Here is a 20,210-nt window from a genome sequence, read left to right as displayed (position 1 = left end):
GCACTAACACTGGTTACTGAGCTTCAAAACCTAAACAAATGTGCATTTAGCCGGAACCAGGGGGCAATAATCACCTGCTGGAACCACTGATACCCACCACTGGGGGAGTGGGGGTGTTCAATAACGTCACTCAGTACGTTTACGTGCGCTAACAGAAAGTCAAATTGTTGTCTTAATCTGACTGATATCTATTTTTTAAAAAGCCATGTTTACATCTTAGCCGGGCTGAAGCTCTTGAGGTCGAGCTTTTAGTGCCAGATAATGCTCCTAATCCGAGTTATTCCTGCATGTATACAACCCTCGCTTAGCCGAGCTAGCGACGGCCCCGGGACACGCTTAGCCGAGCTAGCGACGGCCCCGGGACACGCTTAGCCGAGCTAGCGACGGCCCCGGGACACGCTTAGCAGAGCTAACGACGGCCCGGGACACGCTTAGGCGAGCTAGCGACCGCCCTGGGACATGCTTAGCCGAGCTAGCGACGGCCCCGGGACACGCTTAGCCGAGCTAGCGACCGCCCTGGGACACGCTTAGCCGAGCTACCGACCGCCCCTGGACACGCTTAGCCGAGCTACCGACCGCCCCGGGACACGCTTAGCCGAGCTAGCGACCGCCCCGGGACTCCCGTCTGGAAGTGACGCGCCGCGAGAACGGGAATAATAACACCGTAGGAGAAGAAGAAGACAAACAACAAAGAAGGAACCGGAAGAATGAAAAAGTGTGTGTGGCGCCACCTAGCATCGCGGAGTCAAAGGCACCTCAGCCAATAATCAATCGTCTTCTTGTGCACGTATGCTTGGATTTCTCTTAATCTCTTCAATCCTCAGCTGGATTGTTGCCAATAGCTTGATTTAGATGTGCATGGACGACACTGATTGTTATGGTCGTAGCACAGTCAGTTAAGGCTGAATTCTGGTTCTGCGTTAAACCTACTCCGTAGGGTACGCGGCTACGCAGGAGTCTCTCCGTAGCCTGACCTGCACCTAAAAAACGGAACTAGGCGTGGAGGCGACGCAGACCCAACGCAGACCGAGAGGGCTGGGATTGGTTTGCTTGGTAGCAACGCATTTCCGGTTCCGGTTCTCTCTCGGTCGCCGTTGTTCACTGTGACCGGAAAAGCCGGAAACTAAACAAAGAATCAACTAGAGACGACGATAATCAAATTGTAATTCAGCCACATTGGAGGGTTTTCGAGCATGAATCGCCTTTACTTTTCCCTGGAAAAGAACGCAACCACCTAGCGCTCTGGGGGGTACTGCACCGCGGAGAAATGGAGTGACGGAGAAGTCCGAAGGGTTCACGACGGCGTCACGGCAACGGTGTAGGCTCTGCGTTGGTTTAACGCAGAACCATAAATCAGGCTTAAGGAGTTACTCAAGTCTGACTCTGGAGATAGTTTTCTTCATGAGGCAGTTTCAAGAAATAATCAAGTGCTTGTGTGTTTCAAACTGATCTTTTTATTTCTTCACACACACACACACACACACACACACACACACACACACACACACACACACACACACACACACACACACACACACACACACACACACATTTTCAGCAAGACCGTGTTAAACTTCATATGTTTCCAATCTCATCCTGCCTTTCTTCTCCCAGGGATCCAAAGGGCCGAGAGGAATCAAAGGATCAGCTGGCGATAGAGGCTCCATGGGGGAGAGGGTGAGTGGGCCAGGGGGGGGTGGGGTACAGATGTGGGCCATCCATCATAAACCCGTCCATGACTTGTGGACCAGCTGCATCTCTGAGCGGCTCCTCTGCTCTTCTCCGTCCTCAGGGAGTGGACGGTGTCCCGGGCAACGGCACGGTGGGCTGTCATGGTCTGCAGGTTGGTGCTGCCGCGACGTCACTCGTCTAATTCCTGGTAAACTATACGTGAACGTCTCAACATCTCTGCATGTTTCTCCCTTCAGGGGGACCGCGGGACCAACGGAGACCCCGGCGAGCCGGTAGGTTGTCTCTCTCAGCCGCTCAACGGCATCTTTTCAGAGCAACAGTGTGAAAATTCCCGCTAAGCGTTGTGGCTGTGTGCTCCTCAGGGCAGCAAGGGCACCCCCGGACCTAAAGGAGACGACGGAGAGCCTGGAGATCCGGGCCCCGATGTGAGTCTGCCTCTCATGTTCACGTTGCTTACCCACTTTAAAAGAGAGAGACGATAATGCTTTCCATCTTTCACTTGTTTGTGTTTCATTAGTTTTTTCACTATTGGCCTTTTTGGACACATAACTTTTCCCGTCTTGCCGTGTCCATTTATCTCACTCCCACACTCTCCTTCTGTTCTCCAGCTGCAAATGCTTTCTTAAGAACATTTGAACACATTTGTGTGTGTGTGTGTGTGTGTGTGTCTGAGAGGAGGTTTTTGAGCTGATGCAGCTGTGTATATGCCGTTGTCAAGGATACCAGGAAATGAGCGGTGACGATGCAGGAACGGGAGTTGTGCTGTGTGCGTGAGTGAATGTGCGAGGGTCGTCCAAGGGAGCGTTGTACCCGGGTACAACGCCGCTAACCCGGGTTGGGCTGGACTGTGTTTATGTTAAGGTCGGGACATTTCCACCAAGGTCCGTGGCACTAACACTCCCCACGTGAGCCTTTTTCTTTCACCAGTGGGACTGAGCTGAAGGCCAGTTCAGCGCTGATCAGGATCAGATGCAGCGTAATGAAACTCTCACGCCCCCCCCAGCACTTTGATGTTCATGCCACTTCTGTAAAAAGGTTGCGAATAGAAGAGGAATTAGGTAAAAAACAAACCAAATTCCCGATCAACAGTTGGACCGGTTGCACTTGTAGCCTCGGAGTTGAGTTTTTCAGCTGGTTGGAAGACTGTCGCGAGGCCAAAGCACTTTATAAATGTTTTTTATTTGATTTGAGAACATTCCAGAAATGAGTTGGCTGCAACACTTGAGCACTAGTTTGGCACTCAACCTCTCACACCCTAAGCAGTAAGATTTCAAACGGAAGCAAAGCGAAGAAATATTTTAGTAGCTGGATAGTTGGTAGACGTCAGCCATGTTCCCGTTGCTGGCTAGCTGGTGAAACTTGAAATTATAAGCTAAGTTGAAGGGTTAAAAACTGAAAAAACGTCAACTAAAATGGACCCAGTATTTAAATAAATTGTGAATTTAAAGGACAAATGCCCCATTTTGTCACCAGATGCTTTTCAGAAGTTCAAAAAAACAAGAAAAGAAACTGTGTGATAAAAGAAAGGTTTCTTGTGTCGGTAGCTGTTTTGGAGCATGCGCTAAGCCCTGAATACTTTCATAGACTCTCTGATGTGGTGCCATGTGTGAGCACATGTGTCTGCAGTGTTGGCGTCGAACTTCTGGGAGACATTTCTTCCACAACAACAGTTAAATGTGTAGGAAAACAATGAGCGAGCTAACGTGCATGTAAGTATTTACGTTAGCGCGTGCTGATAAGTGTTGCGGCGTCTGAACACTCGCTTGTTGATATCGCTGATTCATCCAGATGTTATTGATAGAAACTCGACAACAGTCATCAAAGAGAACCGTCCATCATTTCCATGCGATGTAAAGAAAACCCCAGTAATTTCCACAGCATATTTTTTGTGTTACGTCTTGCTTCCTGTTCACTCAGACGTTCCCTGATGTCTCCTGTCCTGCACATCTGCTGCAGCACATGTCCACCAAGCAGCTTCCTTTGAAGTGCATATGTCAGCAGCAACTGCAGAAAAAGTCTGAAAGTATTTTCCAGAGCGAGAAGACAACCCGTATCTTTGCTTACCGTCACTGACACGTCCCCTGCAGGAGACCAGCGACAGGATGATTGATTACTGTAGATGATAAGAACTTGGGGGCATCTTAGGCCACGTTTACACGTAGCCGGGTATTTACAAAAACAGATATTTCCCCCTCTACGTTTTGAAAAATCTCTTCATTTACACAAACCTACAGGGGGCAGTGTAACCAGAAGATAAAGTCATGCTAGCCAATCAGAATCCTGGAAAAAAACATCAACAAATGACACGAGTAACTTCCAGTTACTTCCAAGATGAACGAGAGTCTTTGGTATGGAGTGACAGAGAAGTGGATTTACTTTTAAGTGTGACGTTAGAATATAAAACAGGTAAAATACAAGAAAATATTGACGGTGGCCAAACAAATTGTAAACACAGGTCGCACTCATGACGCTGGTGACGTTTCTGTCTCATAATATGACGTTCTGAAGCCTAAATATCCGTTTCTCTCCGTTTACAAGCAAACGTGGAGACGGAGTTTTTGAAAATCTCCACTTTGGCCGGAGTTTTCAGGAATGATGGTTTTTGGAGACTTTGAGCTTCGTTTTCGTTTAAACAAACGGCCAAAACGCATGAAAACACCACCGTTTTTGCTACGTGGAAATGGGGCCTTAATCAGTTCTTTCATCTTCCCACAGTCTCTAAGGGAGACATTGGACCCGTTTGGACAAAAGCCTCCCACATTTCCTCAACTTTACTTTCATGTGTCATCAGCGTACAAATGAACACGTGTGGATTTCCACACTAACTCATCTACCCACGTATTCACACCAAAAGAAAGGAAACTTGACTTGACTTGAAGTTAAAGTAATTGTTGTCAAAATTAGTGCCAGGGATTTGAACCCACTGATGCCTGGACTGGGGATGGGATGTCAGGGCTGGGGATCAATTCAAATGTCAAGAATTGATTCAATTCCGATTCCTAAGATTCAGAATCGATTATCACGATTTGATTTGATCCGATTCGATTCCGATATTGGTTTGGGTTAGTGTTAATAAAACTGTTTTTTGAGCTGGTGCATGAATGATATGACTGTAGTTCTGCAAAATATTAATACTAGTATTATATTGAGATTAAACAGCAAGTATTGCAGCTAATGATGCTGTAAGGACCAATCAGCTCCCAGAATGCTGATAGAACTGCTTTCAGAAACATCGTGGGTCAGAATTACCAAACAGATCCAGGGAGGAAACAGAGGACGAATGAAATTGGTTTTATTTTTTCCATTTTCTGTCTTTTTCGGTTTTTAATTTTTGCGAATTTGTTTTTTGCAACCCCAAGACAGTATAAAAAGTAATGAAATATAGACAATTTATGCAATTATAACTGAAAAGACAAAAACGTGGCACAAGATATTCTCGTGTGCAACAAAACATTCCTTTTTTGGGCATAAACACAAAAATACCAAAAGTTGTAATGCAATGATGAAAAAAAATTGATCTTTAGACACAAATCAATTTTTGGTTGCACCCGGCCCTAGTATTGTCCTTTTCGTGAAATATAACCAAACCACCTCCGTGCCATATTGGAAACATTCAAAGCCAAAATACGAAGCATGTAGATGACATTATCACGCAAATGCGTCAGACGTTGGCAGAAGCGTTAGACGTTAGACAGACGGGTTAACGATTCCACGGAATGGAACTACTGGGATTCTCCCTTCCCATCCTTAATACTGTTTCAATGCAAACATTCATCATCTCATGAAACAGCTTCTGCACGGTTTTATGTCACACCTGCGGTGACTCCGGTCCAACTGTAGCACATTTGTAGAGTCATAAATACAAGCTTTGAACAGAACAGACAGCAACCAGGCCGCGGGCTGAACACTGGGGCCGTTTCCACAACACTTCTCTCACTGCAGACATGTCTGACCAGTGAACAGAGAGGACGCTTTGTCATTGAAGGGACACATTTAGGCTTTGTCCACATCCAGCCATCCACATCCATATTAGCGTTTCAGATCCGTGTCAGAAGAGCTCTCGTCCATCTTACCCCACCGTACACGTACCACACCGTCATGCTGGGAAGGGCTGGAGATCCATTCAGATGTGTCAAGAATCCATTCCATTCCGATTCTTAAGATTCAGAATCGATTATCACGCTTTCATTTGATCCGATTCGATTCAATCCGATATCTATTTGGTTGGTGTTATTAAAAATGTTTTTTTTTAAGCTGTTGCATGAATTATATGACTGTAGTTCTGCAACATATTAATACTGGTATTATATTGAGATTCAACAGCAAGTATTGCAGCTAATGATGCTGTAAGGATCAATCAGCTCCCAGAATGCTGATAGAACTGCTTTCAGAAAAGAATTATCAAACAGATCCAGGGCAGCATTTGTATGAAATCGGTTTCATTTTGTCCCATTTAGGAAAATTTGGTTTTTAGCATTTTATGCTAATGTAACCCCACAACGGTATATAAAGTAATGAAATATAGCCAATTTATGCAATTATTACTGAGATTATTACTGAAATTTATTGTTTTCATACCTTTAAACATTTTTAAAGGCAAAAATATGGCAGTAGTTATTCTCGTGTCCAACAAAACATTCCTTTTTAGGGCATAAACAAAAAATACCAAAAGTTGTAATGTAATGATGAAAAAAAAATCGATCTTTAGACACAAATCGATTTTTAAGAATTAATATGAGAATCGATTTAGAATCGGAGAATCGATCTTTTCAACGCAGGCCTAATGCTGGTCATGCTGGGCAGGCTGGGCTCGCTCAAGCGGAGCGCTTATAATTAGTTACAGACTTCAGTTTGGCTGTACGGAAATCCATGGTCACATGATATAAATGAATCAAAGGAGGATATATAATGTCCCAAAGGACGGAATCACGGAGGAAATGCAAGTAAATCATTGTTTCCAGATGCTCCTGGTCTGGTTGTGTTCATCAAGACTTCACTGCAGCGGTTAGCATGTACAGGCTGAAACAGGGTCTTGTTTTCGAGGGTTGAATTAGCTGGAGTCGAGTCAACACCACGCATAACCGTACCAGACGTTTAATACCTTTACAAATGGAAACTTATCACTGTGCGATTCACTAACTCACTACCAGACGGAGCAAACAAAGGTATGAAAGTTACAACACCAACAACCAGCTAACAGCAGCTACATGTCCTTTTTTATTAGGGCCCGAGCACTTACAGTGCGAAGGCCCTTTTGTATCTGTAGGAGTTTTTATCCTCGTTTTTCTTCCGACGAAATGAGGGCCTTTTTTTCCCCCTAAACGTGCCCCAAAAGTCACCAAATTTTGCACGCAAGCCAGTCCTGGTGAAAAATTTGATATTTAATGGTTTGCATTAATGGGCGTGGCCTAATGGCTCAACAGCGCCCCCTAGAATACTTTGTGCCTCAAGCCCCACGATACGGTTTGACGTACATGCACGAAAATCGGTAAACACCTGTATCATGTCGCAACTTAAAGAAAAGTCTCTTGGCACCATGGCCGAAACCGAACAGGAAGTCGGCCATTTTGAATTAATCATTTAATTTTGGCGCAATTTATGCAATTTCTTCGGCCGCTTCTTCACCCGAACCGTAACGTGCACCCAGGTGTGTTATACATCAAAATGCGCGTCTCCATCCTGCAACGATGCGCATTACTTTTCTCTTTCAAAATCGTTACCGTAGCGACGATAGATGCCAAAAAGCGCCCCCCCCCCCCTTCATCTGATTGGTCCATATTTGATAGTTCCTACTTTCTGTTATAACTTTTGAATGGTTTGACATAAAGACTTGTGGGTGGTGCCATCGGACTCGGTTTTGACTCCTTCACCTTAATTGGTGCAAATTAGCCCCGCCCCTTCTTCTGATTGGTCGATATGTGATAGTTCCTATTTTCAGCCATATATTTTGAATGGTTTGACATAAAGACTTGTGGGTGGTGTCATCGGACTTAGTTTTGAGTCTTTGACTTTTATTGGTGGAAATTGCACGTGCGAGGGCCCGTTCATCACTGCTTGCAGCTTTAATTATATTTATTACTGCTACTTTAAATACAAGATTTGCAGTAATGTTGTTGAGAGCAGGCCTGGAACAGCCAGCCCAATGAGTACCTCCACAAATTAACTTGTTTTACATCCAATCAAAATAGATCATGTACAAACTAAGAGCTGTTACTCATTTTGCATTGTTAACTTGGTTCCTTCGGGACCTGAGCTAAACAAGTAGTTTCAAATAAGAAATATGGGTCAGTTTTCTCATCACGCCCTCTCGGGTAAAACCTAAGAAATATACATCTTGTAAAATGAGAGGCAAGAGCCTTAAACCAGAGATATGAGTCTCTGACGACTGCTGATGAATCCTTTAAAAGAAAAACAAGTGTTTGTTGCTGTTTACCATTTAGACAGATCTAATCCCACTGGCTTTCAGCTGAGATATGTTAAACAGACAGGTATGTAATCTAAATTGTTAAAATATCTGTACAAGCTGCACAAGCTGGTGCTTGCACTTTCTCTGGCCAGAGGGGGGGGGGGTCCAGACGGACTTCTCCACATTATTCTGCTTCTGTAGCAGGCTACGCTTTGGATTGATGATATGCACATATTCAACAAGCTGCAAGGAAACGGCCACATCTGGCTGTGAGTCATGGAATAAGCCATGAAATCCAGGTCAGGGTGTGTGTTTGTGAAAGTGTGGATGATGTAGAGCATGTTCTCTGCATCAGATGTGTATGTGTGTGTGTGTGTGTGTGTGTGTGTGTGTGTGTGTGTGTGTGTGTGTGTGTGTGTGTGTGTGTGTGTGTGTGTGTGTGTGTGTGTGTGCGCGCTCTTAGTCAGGGCTGATGGGTGTTTGTGTATGTGTCAGGGCCAGGTGGGGGTACGTCCTCTATCCCTCTCCTTATAAGTCCAACAGGCTGCTGGAGTGCTGCAGGGCTGCAGGGCTGCAGGGCTGCTGGTCTGCGTTGCCTTCCAGCTCACATCAAAGACCAGTCAGGATTTAAGTGACTTTGCATGGTTTGTATTTGCTGGGAATACATCTGCTAAGGACCTCAAATGTCACGTTTTTTATTCTATATACAGGACTGTTCTTTATTCTAAGTTCTTTATTTTCTGTAATGCAATTAAAAAAACAAACGTGTCATACATTCTGGATTCATTACAAATCAACTGAAATATTGCAAGCCTTTTATTATTTTAATATTGCTGATCATGGCTTACAGTTTAAGATTAGGATTCCCAGAATATTCTAATTTTTTTAGATAGGATATTTTAGTTTTCTTAAGCTGTAAGTCATGATCAGCAATATTAAAATAATAAAAGGCTTGCAATATTTCAGTTGATTTGTAATGAATCCAGACTGTATGACATTTTTGCATTACAGAAAATAAAGGACTTTATCATAATATTCTAATTTTCTGAGACAGTCCTGTATGTTTTTAAATCAAAAGAGGACGCATACTTCCATCCAAAGTAAGCCTTTTAAAGGGGGTGCCTACACCTTCAATAACGGAAAAGAAGACATACCTCTGAGTTTGCAGGTGTTTGCAGGCCGTTTTTAGAGTGTAGTGTGTGAGTATCTGCTCTCAGTTTGCAACCGTGCCTCACTGCGCAATTTCCCAAGACCGGATCTCCCACGTTTCTTGATAGTGAATGAAAATATCTGAGGAAATGAAATTCAAAGATGGCATAATTATCTTGAACTTGTTAACCTCGTGGATCTCCAGCCGCTGGACGGTGGTTTCACAGCGATCGTTGCTCCATCGATGCTCTGGCCCCTCCATCCTCCAGCTCTACCCTCTATTTAAAACCCATTTATTGTTTTACTAATGGATGGGCATATTGAAGATATTATCCTCTGACATCCTTCAGGAACAGATTGTTTTTCTCTACAAATTTTGAATGGTTTTTAATATTATAAGTCCTAGTTAAACAATTAGAGTGTGACATAATACAGCCAGAAATGATCATTATATTCAAAATAATAGAGTTCAATCAAGTGTAGATCTTATGCAAGTTCTTCAACTTGCATAAGGGCCTGAAATGATGTTAAGGGAGGCAGATTTGAGTGAGAATGGAATATGTTTGCAGTGGTAGTCAATATTAGCACATTGATCAGTCGACCAAAGCCAAGACAACAACTATTTTAAGTCTCAGACGAGACTCAAAGACGTGGGTCCACTGAAGCAGCAGTGTGGATCTTTGTATGTATTCAACAAGGGTTTCTTCAGGCAGTCGTGTCACTGCCGTTTCGGTAAAAGTCTGTATGACCGCTGCTTCTCACACGGGTTCATTTGGACATGAATATCCGAGTTCTGATCCGGTTCTATCTGCACATCACAGCCACTCCAGCAGGTTTCTAGTGCCAGTGGACCACTGAGTTCCCAACAGTGTTTTAAACGGGATCCCCAGCATTTCACGGTCATCGTGCACAACCGTAAGCCCAAGAAAATAGAGCCCAGCCCACTGGTCAGAGTCCCTGGTCGTGACTCTCAACCCCGCGCTGACCACGTTCCTGATTCTGTGTACGATGGAGAGAACCGTGCAGACCAATGGCACTTTTCCACTAGAACCTACTCGGCTCGACTCAACTCGTCCTGGTTTCTTTTCCATAACAATCCAGCACCTGGAGCAGAAGTAGGAGGTTGGAGAGAAGCTGCTGTGACGTATTTGATTGTGTGATCTAAACGAAGAAGACAACACTAAAGATGTAGAACCTGGAGGAGATGATAGATGTGCTGCTGGATCTGTGGCTTGTGTTTGATATCAAGTTAAAAAATGAGAGTGAGAGAAGCTTCAAGCGGCAACGCTTTTGTTTGTTTGTCTCTGTGCTGCCGAAAAGTCAGCTGGAGCCGTGAGCAGCTATGAAGAGACAGAGCTCCTGGTAGATCTGGTCGTTCCTTATCACCCGTCTAGATCTCTTTTTAATTCTCTCCTCAGCACCAGGTTTATGAACATCTGACCCTCAGAGTTGGATCATGAAACAGACTTTTGCTGCCGTTGCTGGTTGAATAAAATGAACTTTCTTTCTCTGATTTCCTCCTCCCGACTCAGACGTCTGACTCCAACCCCCTGACCAATCGGTGGCCTGTAGTGTGATGATGTCAGATACTGCCGACTCAGCACGATTAGAACCTCGGCAGAATAGATACAGGAAAGTATCTACTCGGTACGTTAGACTCCTAGTGGGAAAGCACAAAAACGAGGCGAGTCGAGTTGAGCTCAGTAGGAACTAGTGGAAAAGCGCCATAATACCGCTTTTGATTAAAGGGGCTTCTGGATCGAGGACAGCTCGATACTCAGGAGCCCCGTGGAACACGGTGGAACATGTTGAGTCTGAAATAAAGGTTTTGCACCAGATGCAACGTTGACGGTGCGGCTGGCCGGCTGCGTACATGTGGCCCAACGCTGGGTACTGCATACGTGTGGCCCAACGCTGGGTGCTGCGTACATGTGGCCCAACGCTGGGTGCTGTGTACATGTGGCCCAACGCTGGGTGCTGCGTACATGTGACCCAACCCTGGGTGCTGTGTACATGTGGCCCAACCCTGGGTGCTGCGTACATGTGGCCAAACGCTGGGTGCTGTGTACATGTGGCCCAACGCTGGGTGCTGCGTACATGTGGCCCAACGCTGGCCGGCTGCGTACATGTGGCCAAACGCTGGGTGCTGTGTACATGTGACCCAACGCTGGGTGCTGTGTACATGTGACCCAACCCTGGGTGCTGTGTACATGTGACCCAACCCTGGGTGCTGTGTACATGTGGCCCAACGCTGGGTGCTGGGCTGAGGACAATGTCTCATCACATTAGTGATACTGTATGCTTTTTGTCTGCTGTTTAGGTTTGAATATCGTTTGTCTCTATTTAGTGTTTACTGGAGGCGGATTTAAAGCTCTGCTTGAGCGTCACATTTCTCTCTCCTGCTGCGTTGGAAACTAACAAATACTCTGGATTTATGTCTGGAAGCAGTATAAGAGGGCCTGTAAGAATGGGAGTTTGCATTGTCATTAAAATCCCTTTGAGTGCTCAACAAGACTATGAAAGCACTCCATTAACCGTTTATCCCTCGCACTCCTTTCCAGCGCTTAAAACACGTCTACATAGCAGAACTGGACGCTTTTGCTTTTTTAGCAGCACGCGTTCAATGTGAGGGCTGAGATTGTGGTAATTCACACACGTAACTACGACGTGTTCTCCATCCTGAAGTCTGAATACCTGTAGTGATTACTGTAGCTTTCTGTTAATTCCCATCCATTTTCTGTCTTCACAGAACAACCAACCTGGGCCTCCAGGACCTAAAGGAGCCAAGGGCCACAGAGGACAGGAGGGCAGAGCGGTAAGAATGTCCCCACATCTAGAACATATTTTTCAACACATACAGTACATGAGAAAATTATTGCAATGTTTGAAAAAAAACATTGCAATAGAAATATTAGAAAGAATTTGCATGTTTCTGCTTCTGTCGTACAAAATATCGCAAAATGATTCAAGAAGTCTGGAGGAATTTCAGTGTGTAAAGGTGGAAGTTTAACCTGGACAACGGAGGTCCCTCAGCCATTGCAGCATCGAGAACATCAGTCTCCAAACGGAAGCAACCAAACAGGAAAGATGAAACCTTGGTCAAGCACTACGATTATCTTTACGATAAAAGATAAAAACTTGTTTACAAAGGCCACATAAACTTTACAATGACATGACAAATGACAATTGATGTCTTAATGTGACGTTGATGTGCCGTACTGTTGACGAGAGGGTCTGCATTGACGTCAATTCCCCACTGGACCAGCCCCCTTACTGGTACTGAGTGGCAAAAACAGCTGCAACTAGTGGAGAAGACGGGATAACAGCTGATTATGGGCTTAAATTAAAGGCAGTCGGACTTGACAGTGACCCGTACAGTTACCCCAAGAACCAGTGGTCCATGGACATTAATATTTGGTACAGTTACTCCAAGAACCAGTGGTCCATGGACATTAATATTTGGTACAGTTACCAAGAACCAGTGGTCCATGGACATTAATATTTGGTACAGTTACCAAGAACCAGTGGTCCATGGACATTAATATTTGGTACAGTTACCCCAAGAACCAGTGGTCCATGGACATTAATATTTGGTACAGTTACCAAGAACCAGTGGTCCATGGACATTAATATTTGGCCATGAATCCAGTTTCCTGATATTTATATGTACTTAATTTCTACGCCGGGGAAATACACAAAGCAAAGCTTGAAGGCTTACAAAAGTCTTGACGCTTGGTCCGACTTCAAGGAGGGATTTGTTGTAGAAATTAAAGTGATGAGGACACTGAACTTTATGATTGGACCGTTTAACGTTAGCTACCCAAAAATCCAACATTACCTGATACAAAATGGGAACCGCAAATCCACGTTTCGGTGCCTGGAATCCAGTTGTTTCTGTGAATTGCAGCGATCCATTTGTCTCTCTTAAGCTTATTTTCCGGCAGAAAGGATAACTCAGATTTATTGCTAAATCTATGAGTACAGTCGATCGCACAACAGCTCTTTCCCATTTTAGATGTTTTCCAGTTGCTCAAATTGAAAGTTTACGCTGACACTCAGTCTTTCTGCCACTCAGTCTTTCTGACACTCAGTTTTTCTGACACTCAGTCTTTCTGACACTCAGTGGGCGTAACCCGCTGTGAAGTCACATCTGTGACATCATGCGCCCAGGTTTGGGCTCTATAGTATCCAAACCAATCACTATTCCACCTCTTCTGTGAAAGAAATGGGCACCGTGTAGCAACCTTTTAGACCAGCAGCAAGTCCAAACCGCCCATCATCAGAGTACGTTCTGGTCTGGGTTTGTGGGAATAATCCGTCGGCTGTATCTGAAACACACAGAGTCTGACACGGCTCTTGCTTCTCTCAGAGATCTTGTGCTCTGATATGTAAACATGCAGAAGGACAAGAATAACAAAGTTTGACAAAGTCGAGACAAATCCCTAGATCACAGATCTAAAACAACTGCCTGTGCAGTTTGTGCAGCGTGTGACGTCCTCCAGCCTCCGAGCCCTGACAGAACCGACACATGGAATGTTCAGGGACAAGGAAGGAAAGTTGGAAAGAGATGCGTCGAAGCTCAAAGGCCCACTCAGTAATGTTTACCATTGCTTACATAGTTTGTACAATTTCACTACATCATCAAACCACTGAAAGCAGAAATAGACTTTAAGCTATAAAAATGTCTAATACCAAGTACTAGTACAGTACAGTACAAACATACCCTCTGAAATCCTCAATATTTCAGTACATGTGAGGAAACAAATAATAACAGTACATCAGACGGATGAAGCGTCTTTCTAGACACTCAAAAACGCTCGACAGCATCATAGAAAAGACTAAAGTAGAATGACTGGTAGAGACTATGGGGGTGCCAGACTGAACAGGGGGGGTTTGAGCAGTGGTCTGAAGGTCGGGGGCAGGAATTCCTGAGGGTGAGGCCAGCGAAGGCTCAGTACCCCAAGGTTGGGTGTTGGGTCCTAGTAGGTGTCAGCCGGCCGGAATCAGCTGATGGAAGACATCGGGCAGGTGAACGGCACTGCAGGAGGTCAGCAAGGTGGGAGGGGGCAACTTATTCAGGGCTTTGTCTGCGAAGGGGGGGGGGGGGGGTTTGAACTTAATGCTGTATTGGGCTCTGCGCCAGTGAAAGACGGGGGAGATGTGGTCTCTGGGACGAGTGCAGCTGAGTACCTGGGCAACTAAATACTGTCTAAATATGTTCCGTTAATTATAATTGATTTCCGTTTGGGGATAAACAAAGTGTTTTTGAATATGTGTGCATTGCAGTTGCAGTTTGTAGGCTGGTTGTGGGAAGTCCGTAAGAATGCTGGTACGGTAACTGAGTCTGGAGGTCGTGCTATGGGTCCGTTAATGATGAGTTCTGTTAAGTTGCTGTTGGGTTTCAGAGAGTTGTTGTCCATCCAGGGTTTGAGTTCAGTCAGACAGTTTGTGATGGAGGACAGGAGGACCGGGGTGATGGAGTTGGGGAGATGTGTAGTTGTGTGGAAGTCAATGAATAGGAGGGGACTGAGCACTGAGCCTTGAAGGACGCCGTGGCTGACTGGTGTGGTGTGGGATTTAGTAGTTAATGGAGACATAATGATGGCGGACAGGGAGGTAGGAGGTGAACCAAGTCGGTGCTAAACCAGTGCTTACGGTGATACCCTTGCGTGACTGCAGACCATTGAGGAGGATGGAGTGGTCAATAGTGAAAGGGTGGCGTGCCTTTTCTTGGTGGGTGGAGAAGTCCTGCCTCAGGTGGAGGAGTTCAAGTATCTTGGGATCTTGTTCACGAGTGAGGGAACAATGGAGCGTGAGATTGACAGACGCATCGGTGCAGCGTCCGCAGTTATGCGGTCGATGTACCGGACCGTCGTGGTGAAGAAGGAGCTGAGTCGAAAGGCAAAGCTCTCGATGTACCGGTCAATCTACGCACCTACCCTCACCTATGGTCATGAACTTTGGGTAGTGACCGAAAGGACAAGATCGCGGATACAAGCGGCCGAGATGAGTTTCCTCCGCAGGGTGGCTGGACGCTCCCTTAGAGATGAGTTTCCTCCGCAGGGTGGCTGGACGCTCCCTTAGAGATGAGTTTCCTCCGCAGGGTGGTTGGACGCTCCCTTAGAGATGAGTTTCCTCCACAGGGTGGCTGGACGCTCCCTTAGAGATAGGATGAGGAGTCCGGTCACGTGGGAGGAGCTCGGAGTCGAGCCGCTGCTCCTTCGAATTTGAGAGAAGTCAGCTGAGGTGGCTTGGACATCTGTACCGGATCCTCCTGGACGCCTCCCTAGGGAGGAGTTCCAGGCATGTCCCTCCTCCCTAGGGAGGTGTTCCAGGCATGTCCCACCGGGAGGAGACCCCGGGGAAGACCCAGGACATGCTGGAGAGACTATGTCTCTCGGCTGGACTGGGAACGTCTCGGGCTCCCCTCGGAAGAGCTGGAGGAAGAGCTGGAGGAAGAGCCGGAGGAAGAGCTGGAGGAAGAGCCGGAGGAAGAGCTGGAGGAAGAGCTGGAAGAAGAGATGGAGGAAGAGCTGGAGGAAGATATGGAGGAAGAGCTGGAGGAAGAGCTGGAGGAAGATATGGAGGAAGAGCTGGAGGAAGAGCTGGAGGATGAGCTGGAGGAAGAGCTGGAGGAAGAGCTGGAGGAAGAGCTGGAAGAAGAGATGGAGGAAGAGCTGGAGGAAGATATGGAGGAAGAGCTGGAGGAAGAGCTGGAGGAAGATATGGAGGAAGAGCTGGAGGAAGAGCTGGAGGAAGAGATGGAGGAAGAGCTGGAGGAAGAGATGGTGGAAGAGCTGGAGGAAGTGTCTGATGGATGGATGGATGGATGGATGGATGGATGGATGGATGGATGGATGGATGGATGGAGGGGTCAATAGTGTCGAAGGCAGTGATGAGGTCCGGTAGGAGGAGGATGGCGAGGCAGCAAAGTCGGAGGCAAGGAGGAGGCCATTAGTGACTCTCATTGAGGCTGTTTTAGTGCTGTTGTGCAAACGGAAACCAGACTTGAATGTTTCGAAATACTAGCAAAGGAGAAGATACTGCTCAACTTGCACAATCCTGGTGCACTCCAATGTTCTGGAGAGCACCAGGAGACTGGATATGGGTCTGGGATTGTCCAGGTGGTCAGGATCCAGGCCGGGTTTTTCAGGGTGGGAGTGGTCCTAGCAACTCTGAGTGAGGGTGGGGCGGAGCCAGCACCGAGGGGGTGAGTGGGGTCAGAGAGGGCTTTGACGAGGGCCCACCAGACCAGGTGGTTCACAGAGTTTCCCCAGCAGCCCCGGGTTTCGGGCGGGTGGGGGACAGTAGTCGGGAGACGTCAACAACGGCAGCTGTGTTTACCTCCGTCCTGCACTGTTTGTATTCTGCATCAGTCTGACCTCCTGCCTCCGTCTGCCTTCACAAGCACAACATCTCGTCCTTCTTTCATACAGCTGACGCACACCAAAAGGTAATGACGGCACATTTGTTTCAAAAGGCTGTCACGTGCAAGTCTGGTGCAACTCAGACCTTTGCAAAACCAGTACGGTAATGATACCGATCGATGTTGCAGGTAGCGTGAACCCAGAGGAAAACCCAGCCTAGTTGGTTGAACAAACGTTAAATTAAAAAATAAAAAATACATCTAATACAGGGTAGGAGTGGGTGTGGCCATTCTGTTTGACAGCGGAGTTCTGCGGTTGCAACTTGACGGACAGAGACAGTGTCATCGTGGGAATGATTAAATAACAGACTCAGGGTTTCTAAATGGACTTCTATAAACAAATGAGTCACGTCACAGTGGCCGCTTCCAAGTGCTCAAGGGAACTCATTTAACTGCTTTTTGGCCGCCTTCTCTTCAGGCTTTGAGGACGACCAGGACAGCGGTCATGATGATCCACACAGACACTTCCATGTTTAGCGCTCAGTGCAGGAGGAAATGCCACACTTTGGGAGGGGTTTTCTATTTTTCTGTAGGCTTCCATCAGCCGAACCGATGGCTAATCTCGCTTCCTAACGGATGAAAGTGTAAAGTAAATGTGGGTGTCTCTTGGTGAGCTGGCATGTAAACCTTTTAGTTTTGTATCCTGCAAAAAATGAGCAAATCTTGATGTTGTAGCTGCACTTTTCCCACCTTCCTCCCTCCTGTCTTCTCTCCTTCCACTGCTCCCAGTCTGGCTCCCGTCCCTGCTACGTATCTCCGTCTGACGCCTTTTTCTCAGGTTTTTTCTTGGAACCGTTTCTTTCTTCCACAGCTAACGGCTGTGTGGAGCTGGCTCTGGTGCGTGCACGCGCGCTGGCGTCTTTGTTGCAGAAAAGAATGCTCTTAAACTTAGTTTTAATGTTGCTTAAAACAAAACAGATGGTTTTTCCTGCAGCCGAGTGAAAGAAACCCCAAATACTGTTGCAGTCAACTGTCGGATGATTCACATGCTGTAACGGGAAGATAGTGGTGCACACCAATGTGTGGGTGTAGACGTGGGTTCACTTATTGTGGGAATCTGGTTTGCAGTTGTTAGAGTAATACTTTTTTATCTTTTTTTTTTCAAAGAAACCCCCGTTTCTTCATTCCAGTCCAAATAAAAAGACTCCTCCGCTGCCGGCCGTGTCGTCTTGCAGTCAGACCAGACACATATTTGTTAAACAGGAAAATATAAACATCCATCAGGGTGTTTGAATCACTATCTTCTCTTCTTGTGCTGCTCTGTCTCTCTGCAGGGTCCTTCTGGGCCGCCTGGACCAGCAGGAACCGATGTGAGTATAAGACTAAATAAAAATCAGACCATCCAATGTGAACCTTTACCCTGTTTTAGACCCGGGGCCAGACAGCGTAGCAACACACGTAATTCCCCCTCGAGGCTGCGCTACTATTGAATTTGAAACGGATACTTTAATGTTTGGTCCAAAATCCTACTTCCAATTTCCTCAACACTGAAACCCGAAGCCATTCACGGACTTTTAAATACAGCACCGCCATTATTTTTCCTTTATCCCTCTTGGACGGCTGGAAGGGCCCGGGGATCTAGTGTTTTGAATGCGATGTGATGTCACGGTACCGTCCTATAATCTGTGCTCCACTTCTCCCCGCAGGAATGTGAAATTCTGGACATCATCATGAAACTCTGCTGTAAGTTGTTTTGTTTTTTTAACAATGACTTTGAAGACACCAGGGGGATAAAGGGATAAAATGAACAACTAACTGGTGGGGGGGGGGTCGGCTCAGTCTCAAAGACACACAAAAAAACTATTAGAACAACGCGCACAAAATACAACCATTTAAAAAACAAACATCTGCAGCAGGATTGCTGACACCTCCGGCCTCACGAAGCCCAGACAAGGTTCCAGGTCCTGAAGACGAGATCCGTCTCTGAGTCCACGAGGCGTGTCAGGTGGTCCAGTGGAACCAAATCCATTAGCAGCAAGGGTCAACGCACAGTCAAGTGTCTTATGTTCAGATGTTACGGCTCTGCTCGGGAGCCCCTAAAACAGAAATAAGATAAGATAAGATAAGATAAGATAAACCTTTAATAGTCCCACAGAGGGGAAATTTGCAGTTTACAGCAGCAAAGGGGATAGTGCAAAAACAAGAGGCAACAATAGAAAAAAGTAATAACACAGTAATAATAATAACACACTATAAACACTATAAACAGTAAACTGGTATACAATAATAATAATAATAATAATAAGAAGAAGAAGAATAAAGATAAATAATAAGATATTAGTATATGAAAAAGATAACAGACGGATATTTACAGATGGATTTATATATACATAATTGCACGTTGCAGTGAGTGAAAGATTGCACATTATTTCCCTTATTTACATTATTGTCAGGTTTGTATGTGGTCTACTGTGAGCAGTGCTGGTTGTGTAGTCTCACAGCTGCAGGGAGGAAGGAAGGAAGGAAGGAGAATGGAGAGGCCGTTTCCAACTTAACTCTAAATATCTTCTCCATTTCCAGCAAGACTTCAATAGTTGATGGAAAACAATGAGTAGGAGTCCCCACCTCCATCTCACACGTCTAGGCTGCAGTGCTTTTGCCACAATTACAACCTGAAATTGATTCGGCTGGTTTCCAAATATTTTCCCAATCTTCATCATCAGAGTTAAAATGTAACTGCAAAGCGAGGTCTCCACATCCACCCTAACCCAATCCGTTTGCACTTGCAGTCGTAAATGTAGGCCATGTGGGCACAGAGCTGCTATATTCTAATGCTGGCCGGTCCACGCCTAGCTCACGCCTGGTCCTTATAAAAGAGCCCAGCCAGCCATTTAAGTTCTTTATTACCTTGTTAGAAAATGGGGATCATACTAATTGGATCCAGATACTGCGGCACTACATTCAATTTAATCAAACATATACGTACCGACCAAGGGTTAGGGTTAGGGCACAGGCAACAAGTTGCATCTCACCAAATCCCCTCTTACCTCCTCAAACAAAGGATGGAAGCTTGTTCTACATAGATGCTCCAATTTAGGGGTCACAATCACACCTAGATATTCCAAACCTCCTGGGACCCCTGAGAGGCAAGGAAGTTGGACAGTTGGTATTGATGAACACTCCCAAGTGGCCAAGCCTGAGATCTGAATTGGTTCATTAGATTTAACAGAGCTGGACTTTCTCTGGCAGGGAAGGAAGTATCGTCTGCATACAAGCGTATCTTATGGTGACGGGGGACAACCCTGCCTCGTCCCTCCGTCCATCGTGGGACTGTCTGATCAGCCACCTGAGGACGATGACATCATATCTTAATCTCTTTCATACAATTATAACAAAGTCTGAATTAATCCGTTGAACAAAATAAATAATCCCGTTCCAGCTACACGCTGGAAGACCTCGGTAACATTTAGAAAGTAACATTATTACAAGATGTTTGTCCTTTAATGAAACTGAGTTCATTGAAGGTTGCTGTGAGTTAAAGGGCGGTTTTTAATGAGCGCTTGAACACACGATCATAAACCAGGACAAGCTGTGCTG

At 45.7% G+C, this 20,210-nt stretch overlaps 1 protein-coding gene across 1 annotated transcript in view; it reads left to right on the top strand.

The window, feature by feature from the left end:
- col6a1 (collagen, type VI, alpha 1) overlaps window positions 1-20,210 on the top strand; it is a 48,553-nt gene that overhangs the window by 19,042 nt on the left and 9,301 nt on the right. The window contains exons 22-28 of the mRNA XM_061733023.1: window positions 1,615-1,677; window positions 1,793-1,843; window positions 1,929-1,964; window positions 2,055-2,117; window positions 11,997-12,062; window positions 17,948-17,983; window positions 18,320-18,356. Coding sequence (XP_061589007.1) covers window positions 1,615-1,677; window positions 1,793-1,843; window positions 1,929-1,964; window positions 2,055-2,117; window positions 11,997-12,062; window positions 17,948-17,983; window positions 18,320-18,356 — 352 coding nt within the window. The remainder of the gene's footprint in view (window positions 1-1,614; window positions 1,678-1,792; window positions 1,844-1,928; window positions 1,965-2,054; window positions 2,118-11,996; window positions 12,063-17,947; window positions 17,984-18,319; window positions 18,357-20,210) is intronic.

Source organism: Cololabis saira, chromosome 10 (genome assembly GCF_033807715.1).
Source record: "Cololabis saira isolate AMF1-May2022 chromosome 10, fColSai1.1, whole genome shotgun sequence".
NCBI lineage: Eukaryota > Metazoa > Chordata > Actinopteri > Beloniformes > Belonidae > Cololabis > Cololabis saira.
This window is presented reverse-complemented; position numbering and strand designations above follow the sequence as displayed.